The sequence below is a fragment of the Gopherus evgoodei genome, chromosome 5 (genome assembly GCF_007399415.2).
Source record: "Gopherus evgoodei ecotype Sinaloan lineage chromosome 5, rGopEvg1_v1.p, whole genome shotgun sequence".
In the NCBI taxonomy this organism is placed as follows: domain Eukaryota; kingdom Metazoa; phylum Chordata; order Testudines; family Testudinidae; genus Gopherus; species Gopherus evgoodei.
The window spans coordinates 110,744,004-110,756,091 of NC_044326.1; the positions used below are offsets into that span (position 1 = coordinate 110,744,004).

A 12,088-nucleotide genomic window follows, 5' to 3' on the forward strand; every position below is an offset into this window, starting at 1 on the left:
GTTCCCAGGGATACCATGCAGAACTTCAACCTTATCCCAAACCGGTTGAGTCCATGCAGGACCAGGGAGGTCTGAGACCTGTGTTCGAGTGGGGAACTAGGGCATAACGGGAGTAAAACCCCTAGCCCCTTTCGTCCGCTGAAGGGGGACAGGGCTGGAGCAATTTAAAGGTGGTACCTATGCTCCATCGTGCGCAGGACCCAGCGATCTAAAAGTAACTGGGGCCATGCCAGGAGAAAGCGGGATCAGGATCCCGTCCTGCGACTGGTACACCGCCCTCCGGCGAACCTTGGAAGGTCCGTCTTTGGTCCCAGTGGTAATTGCGAGGGACCTCGACTTTGGCTTTTTAGGGGGCCTGACGTTTGTCTGCGACCACCTTGGCCTTGCCGTTTTCCAGAGTTCTGCCTCTGGCTAGGCACAGAGTATGGCGGCTGGGGCCATAAAGGCCTGCGTTTGGTCGCAAGCGTATACACGCTGAGACGCATTAGGACCCTATTGTCCAGCAGGCTTCGCAGTCTGGGGCTGTCTCTGCCGCGAAGATGCCTTTACCAACAAAGGGTAAATTCTTTCCCCCGTCCTCCAAGACGGCAGCGAACTCTAGGTGGGAGGTTCGAGGGAGAAACTCCTCCACCCAGGTGCTATAATTATCGCAGCTAAGCAAGGCTTGTTGCTTTGCTACCCAGAGGCGCAGGGCCCCTGCAGAGTACACCTTGCATTCGCCAAGGCTCTTTCTGCTTCGGGGCTGGCGCCCGCTGGCCATGATATCAGGATCGTGGTCCTGAGCATAAAATCTGCGCATATGGGATGACACGGATGCGTGTCCGGATGGCCATGGAGGTACTAAAAGAAGGCACGGGCTGAGTCTCTGACTCACTCGGACCTTGCCCAACTCGGCACCGGGGACCGGCATCGGGAGGCGTATCGGTACCTGGAACGAGATCCAGACCCGCAACCAGAACGGTGTCGGGAGGTCGACCGAGATCTCGAGGCTCGGAGAAGAGCTACAGGAGTCAAGGTACCTGCCCCGGTGCCAGATGTCGGAACGGTGCCGATAGCGGGTCGGCGAACGGGATACCGACCGGTGCAGCGAGTGTGACCAGTACCGAGGAAAACAGTACCGGGACTGCCAGTGGTGTCCGGCGTGCCGACAGGCTTGGAGTGTCTGCGGGACCGTGATCATGGACGGTGCCGCTCTGCTGTACTGACAGGGGACAGTCCCTTGAAGAGACTGTATTACCCGTACCGGCGGTGCCCGGGTCAGGCAGCACTGACTCTGTCATGGCACTGAGAGCCCTCGCCGTTGGTAACATCTCCGGCGTGCAGGGAACAGCAGGCTCAACCACAGTGCGTACTGGGGAGCTGTCAGGCACCGGATTCGACGGCCCTCGTGGGGCCGGGATCCACGGTACCGAGGTCATCAGAGCTTCGGTAGGTGCCGGTGCCGGGCGAACCGAGTTAGATAAGCTGTCTGGCTGCGGTGCCGTCAGCACTGAAGCAGCGGGAGTAATACGCTCAACCACGGCGCGTGCCGGGGAGCCGTCGGGCACCGGATTCGATAGCCCTTGTGGGACTGGAATCGACGGTGCCGATAGAAGCAGCCGGAACAGCTCAACCACGGCGCGTGCCTGGGAGCAGTCAGGCACCGGATTCTACGGCCCTTGCGGGACCGGGATCGACGGTGCCGACGTCATCGGTGCCGCAGCAGGTGTCGGTGCCGGGCGATCCGACTTAGACTAGCTCTCTGACCGCGGTGCCGTTGGCACGGAAGCAGCCGGAGCAATACGCTCAACCACGGCGCGTGCCGGGGAGCCGTCAGGCACCGGATTCTACGGCCCGTGTGGGACCGGGATCGACGGTGCCGACGCCATCGGTGCCGCAGCAGGTGTCGGTGCCGGGCGATCCGACGTAGACGAGCTCTCTGGCTGCGGTGCCGTTGGCACGGAAGCAGCAGGAGCAATACGCTCAACCACGGCGCGTGCCGGGGAGCCGTCAGGCACCGGATTCTACGGCCCGTGTGGGACCGGGATCGACGGTGCCGACGCCATCGGTGCCGCAGCAGGTGTCGGTGCCGGGCGATCCGACGTAGACGAGCCCTCTGGCTGCGGTGCCGCTGGCACGGAAGCAGCAGGAGCAATACGCTCAACCACGGCGCGTGCCGGGGAGCCGTCAGGCACCGGATTCTACGGCCCGTGTGGGACCGGGATCGACGGTGCCGACGCCATCGGTGCCGCAGCAGGTGTCGGTGCCGGGCGATCCGACGTAGACGAGCCCTCTGGCTGCGGTGCCGCTGGCACGGAAGCAGCAGGAGCAATACGCTCAACCACGGCGCGTGCCGGGGAGCCGTCAGGCACCGGATTCTACGGCCCTTGTGGGACCGGGATCGACGGTGACGACGTCATCGGTGCCGTAGCAGGTGTCAGCGCCGGGCGATCCGACTAGACGAGCTCTCTGGCTGCGGTGCCGCTGGCACGGAAGCAGCAGGAGCAATACGCTCAACCACGGCGCGTGCCGGGGAGCCGTCAGGCACCGGATTCTACGGCCCTTATGGGACCGGGATCGACGGTGACGACGTCATCGGTGTCGTAGCAGGTGTCAGCGCCGGGCGATCCGAGTAGACGAGCTCTCTGGCTGCGGTGCCGCTGGCACGGAAGCAGCAGGAGCAATACGCTCAACCACGGCGCGTGCCGGGGAGCCGTCAGGCACCGGATTCTACGGCCCTCGTGGGACCGGGATCGACGGTGCCGACGTCGTCGGTGCCGGGCGAGCCATCTTAGACGAGCTGTCTAGCTGTGGTGCAGCTGGCACAGAAGCAGCAGGAGCAGTAAGCTCTACCACGGCGCGAGCCGGGGAGCTGCCAGGCTGCGGATTCCCTGGTCCTGGGGGACTGGAATCGACGGAGCCGAAGTCATCGGTGCCTCTGCAGGTGACGGTGTCGGATAACGCAACTGAGGCGAGCTCTCTGGCTGCGATGCAGGTGGCACGGAAGTAGCGGGAGCAGGGGGCTCAACCACGGCGCGTGCCGGGGAGCCGCCAGGCACCAGCAGGAATCGTAGACTCTCTCGACCTCGGAAGAAGGGAGCGGTGCCGAGTCGACATCGGTGCCGGCGACGGTCGGTGCCGAAAGGCCTTGGTGGTACCGGCGGGGTCCGGTGCCGAGGAGGCGCTTCTGCCCGCCGCTTGAACATCGCTCCGCGCCCAAGGTGGAGGGGCAAGTGAAAGTCCCGCACCTTTTTGTTCTCGGCTTAAAAGCCTTGCAAATGGGGCACTTATCTGTCAAGTGTGATTCCCTGAGGCACTTCAAACAGGAGTCATGTAGATCTCTCTTCGGCCGCGGCTTCTGGCAAGCCGGGCCCCTTTTTAAAACCCGGTGAGCCATGCATGGCTCCGGCACTGGGCTCATGGAAGGGGCTACTTCCTGAACCCCGCTAACTAAACTAACCATACAAATATATATATAAAAGTGTTATGACTGCATAATATATACGAGAAAACGAGTAGCTAGGGAAGTGGAGGTCAGCTAAGCCGCGCTCCACTGTTCCAACGACCGACACGGGCGGTAAGAAGGAACTGAGGAGCGGGTGGGCCGGCAGGAGTATATATGGAGCGCCATGGTGGCGCCACTCTAGGGGGCGACCTGCCGGCCCACTGAGTTGCTAGGGTAAAAGTTTTCCGACGAATGTGCACGCGCGGCGCGTACACCTAACTGGAATGGATATGAGCAATCACTCGAAGAAGAATACATGGCTGTTGTGTTGTCCGTGAATACCGCAACACAACGACCGTGCAAATGGCGTTGGAATGTCTGGCATGCGAGGCGAACGGCCCGTAGCTCCCGCACATTGATGTGAAGAGTCAACTCTCTCTGTGACCACAGACCCTGTGTACGCAGGGTCCCCAGGTGCGCGCCCCAGCCCAGCGATGATGCGTCCATTGTCAGGGACACTGAGGGCTGTGAGGCGTGAAAAGGTAGGCCCGCACACACTTGGGAGGGCGTTGTCCACCAGCCTAGGGAGCCTAGAACATTCGGTGGAATCGTTACGATTGTGTCTATGGCATCCCTGCCTGGTCGATAGACCGACGCGAGCCAGGTCTGCAACGGGCGCATGCGGAGTCTTGCATGTCTGGTGACGAAGGTGCATGAAGCCATGTGCCCCAGGAGAGCGAGGCACGTTCGAGCAGACGTGGTTGGGAAGGCCCGCAGGCTTGTGACCATGGACACTATGGCTTGGAATCGGTGCCGGGGGAGGCTGGCCGTCACGAGGTTGGAGTCCAGCACTGCCCCTATGAATTCTATGCTCCGCGTAGGCACCAGAGTGGACTTGTCCGGATTGATGGTCAGACCTAGGCTCGCAAACAGCTCCGTGATGATGGTGATGTGCCCGGTCACCTGCGCTTCCGACGTGCCTCGAATGAGCCATTCGTCGAGGTAAGGGAAGACATGGATACGACGACATCGCAGGGCAGCAGCGACGACCGCCATACACTTGGTGAATACCCGGGGGGCCGAGGAGAGCCCAAATGGGAGGACCGTGAACTGGTAGTGGTCCTGATTCACCACAAAGCGGAGATACCGTCTGTGCGGGGGGAAGATCGCAATGTGGAAGTACACATCCTTCATGTCGAGAGCGGCGTACCAATCTCCGGGATCCAGGGAAGGGATGATGGTTCCTAAGGTTACCATGCGGAACTTGAACTTTTTGATGAATTTGTTCAGGCCTCGCAGGTCCAGGATGGGTCGTAGGCCCCCTTTTGACTTGGGGATTAAGAAATACTGGGAATAAAACCCCTTGCCCCTTAGCTCCCTTGGCACCTCCTCTATAGCCCCAATGGATAGGAGCTTGCGAACCTCCTGGACGATAAGTTGCTCGTGAGAGGGGTCCCTGAAGAGGGACGAGGATGGAGGATGGGAGGGGGGTGGAGAAACAAACTGAAGATGGTAACCAAACTGCACCGTGCTCAGGACCCAACGATCCGAAGTCAGCTGGGAAGTGGAAGTGGCGGAGGCGGTTGAGGAAATGAAGTGGATCCAGAGAGGGGATTGGTAAGCTGCTCTCGGGCGCACCTTCAAAAGTTCGCCTTGGGTCCCTGCAGTGGCTTTTCGGACCCGGAAGTGTTACCCCTTTGAGGACTTGACTGCCGTCTACGGTTTGACCGGCCTCGCCTCTGGTTGAAATCTTGTCTGGGGCAGGGCAGGGGGTAAGTGCGCTGATGGTAGGGGCGGAATGGCCTTCTCTGAGTCTGGGGTGTGTGCATTCCCAGGGAACGCATGATGACCCGGTTATCCTTCAGGCTCTGTAGCCTGGGATCCATCTTTTCAGAGAAGAGGCCCTGCCCGTCGAATGGCAGGTTCTGGATCGTGTATTGTAGCTCCGGCGGTAGTCCGGAAGACTGCAGCCACGATATACGGCGCATGGCTACGCCCGACGCCAGAGTCCTCGCTGCTGAATCTGCGGCATCTAAGGACGCCTGTAGCGAGGTCCTGGCGACCCTCCTGCCCTCTTCCAGGAGAGATGAAAATTCCTGGCGTGAGTCCTGGGGGAGCAGCTCTGTAAATTTGCCGACAGCCTCCCAGGTGTTGTGGCTGTAACGGCTCAGGAGGGCCTGCTGGTTCGCCACACGGAGCTGAAGGCCTCCAGCAGAATAAATTTTACGGCCCAGCAAGTCCATGCGCCTGGCTTCCCTGGATTTTGATGCAGGAGCCTGTTGGCCGTGGTGTTCCCGCTCGTTGACTGTTTGTACCACCAAGGAGCAGGGAGCGGGGTGTACGTAGAGGTACTCATACCCCTTGGATGGTACCATATACTTCCTTTCCATGCCGCGGGCAGTGGGTGGAATGGAGGCCAGAGACTGCCAGATGGTGTCCGCCTTTGCCTGGATCGACTTAATGAAGGGGAGGGCTACCCTGGTCGGTGCCTCCGCCGAGAGGATGCTTACTACCGGGTCCTCTACTTCCGGGATTTCCTCTACAGGAAGGTTTATGTTCTGGGCAACTCGCCTCAGCAGGTCCTGATGTGCCCGGAGATCAATTGGCGGGGGCCCTGATGAAGATGTGCCCGCTACCGCCTCATCTGGGGACGAGCACGAAGACACCCCAGGGAGGAGTGGTTCTTGCACTGAAGCCTCGTCCAGAGGGACCTCCGTTTCCCGGGCATCCTGCTGCACCAGGGGATCCGTGGGGTCTTCCTCCATACCTGGGGGGAGGGGGGCCCGACTGACTGTGGCCTCTGGTGCACGACGCCCCGATGGGTTGGAGCGAGCTTGTCCCGAAGGTTCGCCCTGGGCTTGGTGGTATGCCCAGGGCGTCCAAAAGGACCACTGAGGTGGACCCTGGTCCGTGCGGGCGTGAACATCTGAACCCCCGTAAGAGGCGCTGTCCATATGGGAAGAAGCAGATGAGTGCCTCGAAGGCCATAGAGGAGCCGTCGATGACTGTGGCAGGCTTCTGCGCATCCCGACGTCGCTGCGCGGTGCCGGTGAACGGTACCGTGTACCGCGATCTAGACCGGGACCTGCTACCAGCTCGGTGCCAGGAGGTCGACCGGTGCCGTCCACTGCCGTGCCAGGATCGGCTGCGGTAGGAACGTCGGTGCTGCGATCTAGAGCGGTGCCGAGAGTAGTACGACGGCGACCGGGATCTTGAACGGTGCCGCGAGTACGACTGGTGCCGCAGGTAGCGGTCCCGGGACTGCGAGCGGCGTCTAGATCTCGAGCGGCGATGCTGGGAGTGGTCCCTCGATTTGGAACGGGACCGATGCCCGGTAGTACCCGGCGAATGCGGCCGTACCATGGCGGGCTTGCCCATTGATTGGATAACCCGCACTGGCGGTGCCGGGGGTTGGGGCAGCTCGGGCTCTGTCAGTGCGATGAGGTCGCGTGCTGCTGAGAAGGTCTCCGGCATGGAGGGCGCGACAAGCTCGACCCCTGTCCTCCCTGGGGAGCTGAAAGGCACCGGACTCAACGGTCTCTGAGGGGCCAGAGTCGACGGTGCGACGACGCTCGGTGCCGCGGCAGATGACGGTGCCGGGCGGTCAGGTTTTGAGGCACGCTCTGACTGTGGTGCAGTTGCAGGCACCGCAGGAGCCCTGTGCTTTTTGCTCCTCGGAGAGAGGGAGCGGTGCCGGCTAGGGTGCCGGGCCGGTGCCGAGCGGGAAGTTGAAGCCTTCGCCGGCACCGGGCGGTCCGGAGCGGAGGCGACACTTGGTCCCGGTGCCGGAGTCGGTGCCAACGGTGGGGGAGTCAGCGCTGCCTCCATCAGGATCTGCTTCAGGCGACTGTCCCGCTCCTTCTTCGTTCGGGGCTTGAACACCTTGCAGATCCGACACTTGTCCACAAGGTGGGACTCGCCTAGGCACCTCAGGCAGGAGTCGTGCGGATCTCCTGTTGGCATCGGCCGATGACAGGCCGCACAAGGCTTAAAGCCGGGTGAACCGGGCATGGGCCCCGGCACTGCGGGGAGGAAAAAGGGGTGAACCCCCGATCCTCAGTATAACTATTTACAACTACACTTAATTAACTTTATAACTACAACTATTACTATAATAACTGAACTATATACACTAAACTGCAGAAGAGTGAAACGCTAGGGAGGTGGAGAACGGCTAGCCGTGCTCCACAGTTCCAAAGACCGACACGGGTGGTAAGAAGGAACTGAGGAGCGGGCGGGCCAGCAGGGGTATATATCAGGCGCCATACCGGCGCCACTCCAGGGGGCGACCTGCTGGCCCACCGAGTGTTGCTAGGGTAAAAAGTCTCCGACGAACGTGCACGCGGCGCGCACACACCTAATTGGAATGGATATGAGCAAGCACTCGAAGAAGAATAAATTGTATCAGTCAAGGTTGCTTGGGTAACCTTCATTCTCCCCAACCCCGATCTTGTGCCTATTCATTATTATATGATCTTTAATTACATGACCTGATACTGTTTTTTCCCCAGTACCCCTATCTCATTCATGGCACAGTAGATAGTGCTCACTGGGTGGGCAGCTAGTCACAATTTCTTTCATCACGATCATTCAAACCTGTGGCTCCATGCCTTATTTACTGCATACCATGCAAACCTGCCCTGAACACAGAATTTTTAATTTACTCATTGGCTTTTCTATGGTGCTCTCATTGTAGCAACTTAGTTCTTTACAAAGATTAATCAATATTTCTTTGCACAAAACCCCAGTGAGGTGATATCATCATCTCCATTTTACATATGAGGAACTAAGGCACGGAGATAAAAGCCAAACTGTTCGAAGTGTCACATAAATTTTGGGTGCCCATCGGAGATGCCTAGGGTCTGTTTTTTCAGAGTACTTGGCATTTTATAGCACATCCTATGTTCAGAGCATAGCTCCGCCTGAACTCGGTTGCAGTTGAGAGTCCTCAGCACTTCTGCAAATCAGGTGTCAAGTTGGGTACCCATAAAATGAGCAACCTACAGTGGCTACCTGTTGCCCAGCATCATATAGAAATTCTGTGGCAGAGACTGGGTAGAATCTAGTTCTCCAGGGTAGCACTCAGCTTCCTAAACCACAGAGGAATCCTTTTGCTTCCTGCAGTCCTCTCCCTCACTCCACCCTTCAACTTCTGCAACAAATGAGGCAGGGGCCGTACAGACAACAGCCTCCTTGGCGGCACAGCTCCGTTTCATCCCCAGAGCACTGTCCATCCTATTCACCGAATGAGGTGGGAGTCCTGTGAGAAAAACTGCATGTGATCATGTAATTAAAGAGTACATCATAATGCTTACGCACAAAGGGTCCAAAAGAAGGTCGCATTTGTGTATTCAGTCCCATCCCTTCTATAACAGGCACTTTCAAATTTGGACTGATGAAATATTATTCTACAGGTTCAGAATGTCAACCTTGGACACGACCTAGGAATATTGCAGGCACGTATATGACAAAACAATCCTCTAGGAAGTCTATTACCTTTAATGCTGGATGCCACAGAAGACATGTTGATAATGTTTCCAGATTTCTTTGCAAGCATCTGCAAAAAAACCCCACATCCACCATCAAGCTATTCAAACAAAAGCTATTCTGCCCTATGGGGACTTGTTCTGCCACCCTTCCTTACATTAAGTGGTATTTTATTCCACAAGTAATTTCTCAGATTTGCAGGCCAAAATACTACCCAAAGGGCAGCATTCGGCTCCTGCTTCACAGCTTCGAATTAGTAACCCAGTCAGATCAGTCTTAAGTATGTTACATTTTGAGGTATCTCATTTTCATCAATAGTAATGCCCACTTTTTACTATGTACTCGTGCAGAACATACTTATAAACAATGAATTAAACCTCAGACCCCTCCTTTGAGCTAGGTAGGTATTTTAGAGATGGAGAAACAAAGGATCAGTGACTGCAAAAGTCATATGCAAAATCTCTGCCAGAGCTAGAAACAAAACCCACTTTCCCCGATTCACAATTAACACTTGCTGGAACCAAGGATTTGAGGAAAGCAGGGATTGGGATTGTATCATAACCACTGCAGGGTACATCCTGTTCACTTTGGTGACAGCCATCCCTGGGCTATTTTGGCCTTCCACTATGTTTCCTGTAAACACCCCAGCCTGTGGTCCATGAGTTTGGCCCAGAATGTGATGGTTGTGTCACAAACAGGAAGTATCCTCAAGCTATGGTGTAATCATACAGGTGAGTTGTCTATCTAATGGGATGAGTACTCCTCTATTGAAGTAGCGTGTTGTCGATGGTATTGAACAGCTCTGCAAGATAGCTTCCTGTTGTGGGTATGAGGGAGAAGTCACACAATTACATCTGACTGTTTACAAATATTTTTGTAGAGATGGTGTAGCCTTATTGTCTGGGTGCATGTTGCAGGGTATTGCTTTCCCACGCTCTCTGTTACTGCACTGCATTTGAAAATGATTCTAAATACAAATTGTACAGTGTGAAAAACATGAATTAACCCTCTCCATACACTAGTCTGAAAGATTAGGCTCTAAACCGGGATTGAATTAAAGCAGTCCTCGGCACAATATGATATGAGGGCCCTTCGTGGCCACATCCCCACATTTTCACCCACCCACTGTCAAGCTCTGATAGTGCCCAGGGCCGACGAGGGGTTGGGTGGGGGGGGGTGGGGGGGGGAAGCCGGTACAAATTACTGGGGCCCAGCAGTCCAGAAGGGGGCCCGGGGTCCAGCTTGATCGGCCCTGTTTAGCCAATCTGCCCTTATTGGGGGGCCCCCAAATTTATTTTTTTTTACCAGGGCCCAAACCCTCCCGCGGCAGCCCTGACAGTGTCTACGACTTACTCCTGCCCCTCTTGAAGCACAGCACAATGTCTTTTACATTGCAGACAGAGCCTTACCTTTGGAAGGAACGTCTTGATCATTAGATACATGCTGCGAACGTTGAGGTTCATTGTGAAGTTCCAGTCTGTCTCCTCACACTCCAGAATGGTTCCGTGATGGACAAAACTGGATTAAGTGCACAAAAAGCAATGGATACTTTCCCGTGCCTTTTCTGTATAATTTACATTTTTTCTCCTGCTGTGGAGTAACTACCCCTCCAATCAAGCAAGGGTGGACAAGACTCTTCAGAGGATATTATGCAACATTCAGCTTGCACACGTTTCCTGTAACTAGTATATGTAGTTCAAGACAGTCACAATAAGCATATGTAACCCACACACCTTCTGGGTGTGGTGTTCTGTCCCACCTAGTGACACCGAGACCACTTAGAGAGAGATAAAATGGAGTCTGCTCTACAGCCTTAGCTAACAGCCTGCCAGCTTTTAGCTCATATGGTGGAGGCTCATGCACCAAGTTCCAAAGGTCCCAGGTTTGATCCTGCCCACTGACAACTGGGGTCTGTTGGCGTTACGCATAGATAAAGATTTGGTAATAGGCAGAACTAAATCATAAAAAAAGGGTGTCCCTGAAATAATCCATCAAAATTATTGGTCAAAAAGTGACATCTGAAAAATTTCAGTGACCACTAGTACTATATAAAGATATTTTTATGTAGATTTATCTTTTCCAAGTTAAAAAACAATGTATGATGTGAACTCTCCAGTTCTGGAGAAGATAATGGCTTTATCACCAACATATCCAATGAGGTGATGATAAAGGGTGCCTGAAATAAAGCCCTGGAAGCTGAAGGCCTCTCTCTGCGGAACAGGAAGAACACAGATAGCGTTACACTCTCCCGCCACTGGTCTGCCACAAGCGGTGAGAATGAGCCAATGAGTCTGTGGCTTGTCTACTTAGCTCACCCTCAAAGAGGCCAGTTGTGCTGGAGGATTTTGTTATGCAGACACCAGAAACACCTCTGTGAAAAGGAGAGGACACACACAAAATCAAACGAAATACCTTTGGGGAATAAACACTGGAAGGAGAAGGGAGTTTAAAATAATAGGCTCTAGTTACCCTGCAACGTTACAGAGGACGTCAATCCTTTCAATCTCCTTGGCCAGATTTTCTATTTGTTCTCTGCTGGTGACATCCAGCAACCGTGTTTGAATGCCTATAAAAACAAAATGGTTTTATTTTGCTTTGTTAAAATTAATAGCCTGATTTTCAGAGGTGCTGAGTGCCTGCAGTTCCCACCGATGTCAGTGGGAGTTCACAGGTGCTGAGCAGTTCTGAATATCAGACCATAACATGGGTACCCTTGAGTAATACGGCCTTTTACCCGCACCACCCAAAAGCCACGCCGTTTTGTTAAATTGTCCCAGTACTGAATTGCTATAATAATAATAATAATAATAATAATAATAATAATAATAAGAGCAAGGAGTGCTAGTTGAGAGGGGAGTTAGAAAAGACCACTGATGTTATTGTAAGAGAACAACCACCAGAGGAGCAGGTGTCTTCTGAAAAGTGGAGCTAATTCCAATACACTCACATTTCACAGAAAATCATCCCATCAAAGCACTCATCACCATGAATTACGATCCTTACACGACCACAACAAAATCACTGGCCAATTGCAGCCTCAGCTCAGGTCCCTGTTACCTAGTACTGTAATCATTATGGGTGTCGCATAGACTACAGATCATAGCACATGCAATATTTTATTTGGAACCAAGAGGTCTATGAGCCAGGCTTGTACAACTCATTAATGAAGAATAAGTG

At 54.9% G+C, this 12,088-nt stretch overlaps 1 protein-coding gene across 8 annotated transcripts in view; it reads right to left on the minus strand.

Moving 5' to 3' along the window:
* BDH2 (3-hydroxybutyrate dehydrogenase 2) overlaps window positions 1-12,088 on the minus strand; it is a 35,864-nt gene that overhangs the window by 16,639 nt on the left and 7,137 nt on the right. For all 8 annotated transcript variants that reach the window (XM_030564478.1, XM_030564470.1, XM_030564475.1 and 5 more), the window contains 3 exons: window positions 11,381-11,477; window positions 10,321-10,429; window positions 8,921-8,981 (listed from right to left, as the gene is read on the minus strand). In XM_030564478.1, coding sequence (XP_030420338.1) covers window positions 8,921-8,981; window positions 10,321-10,429; window positions 11,381-11,477 — 267 coding nt within the window. The remainder of the gene's footprint in view (window positions 1-8,920; window positions 8,982-10,320; window positions 10,430-11,380; window positions 11,478-12,088) is intronic.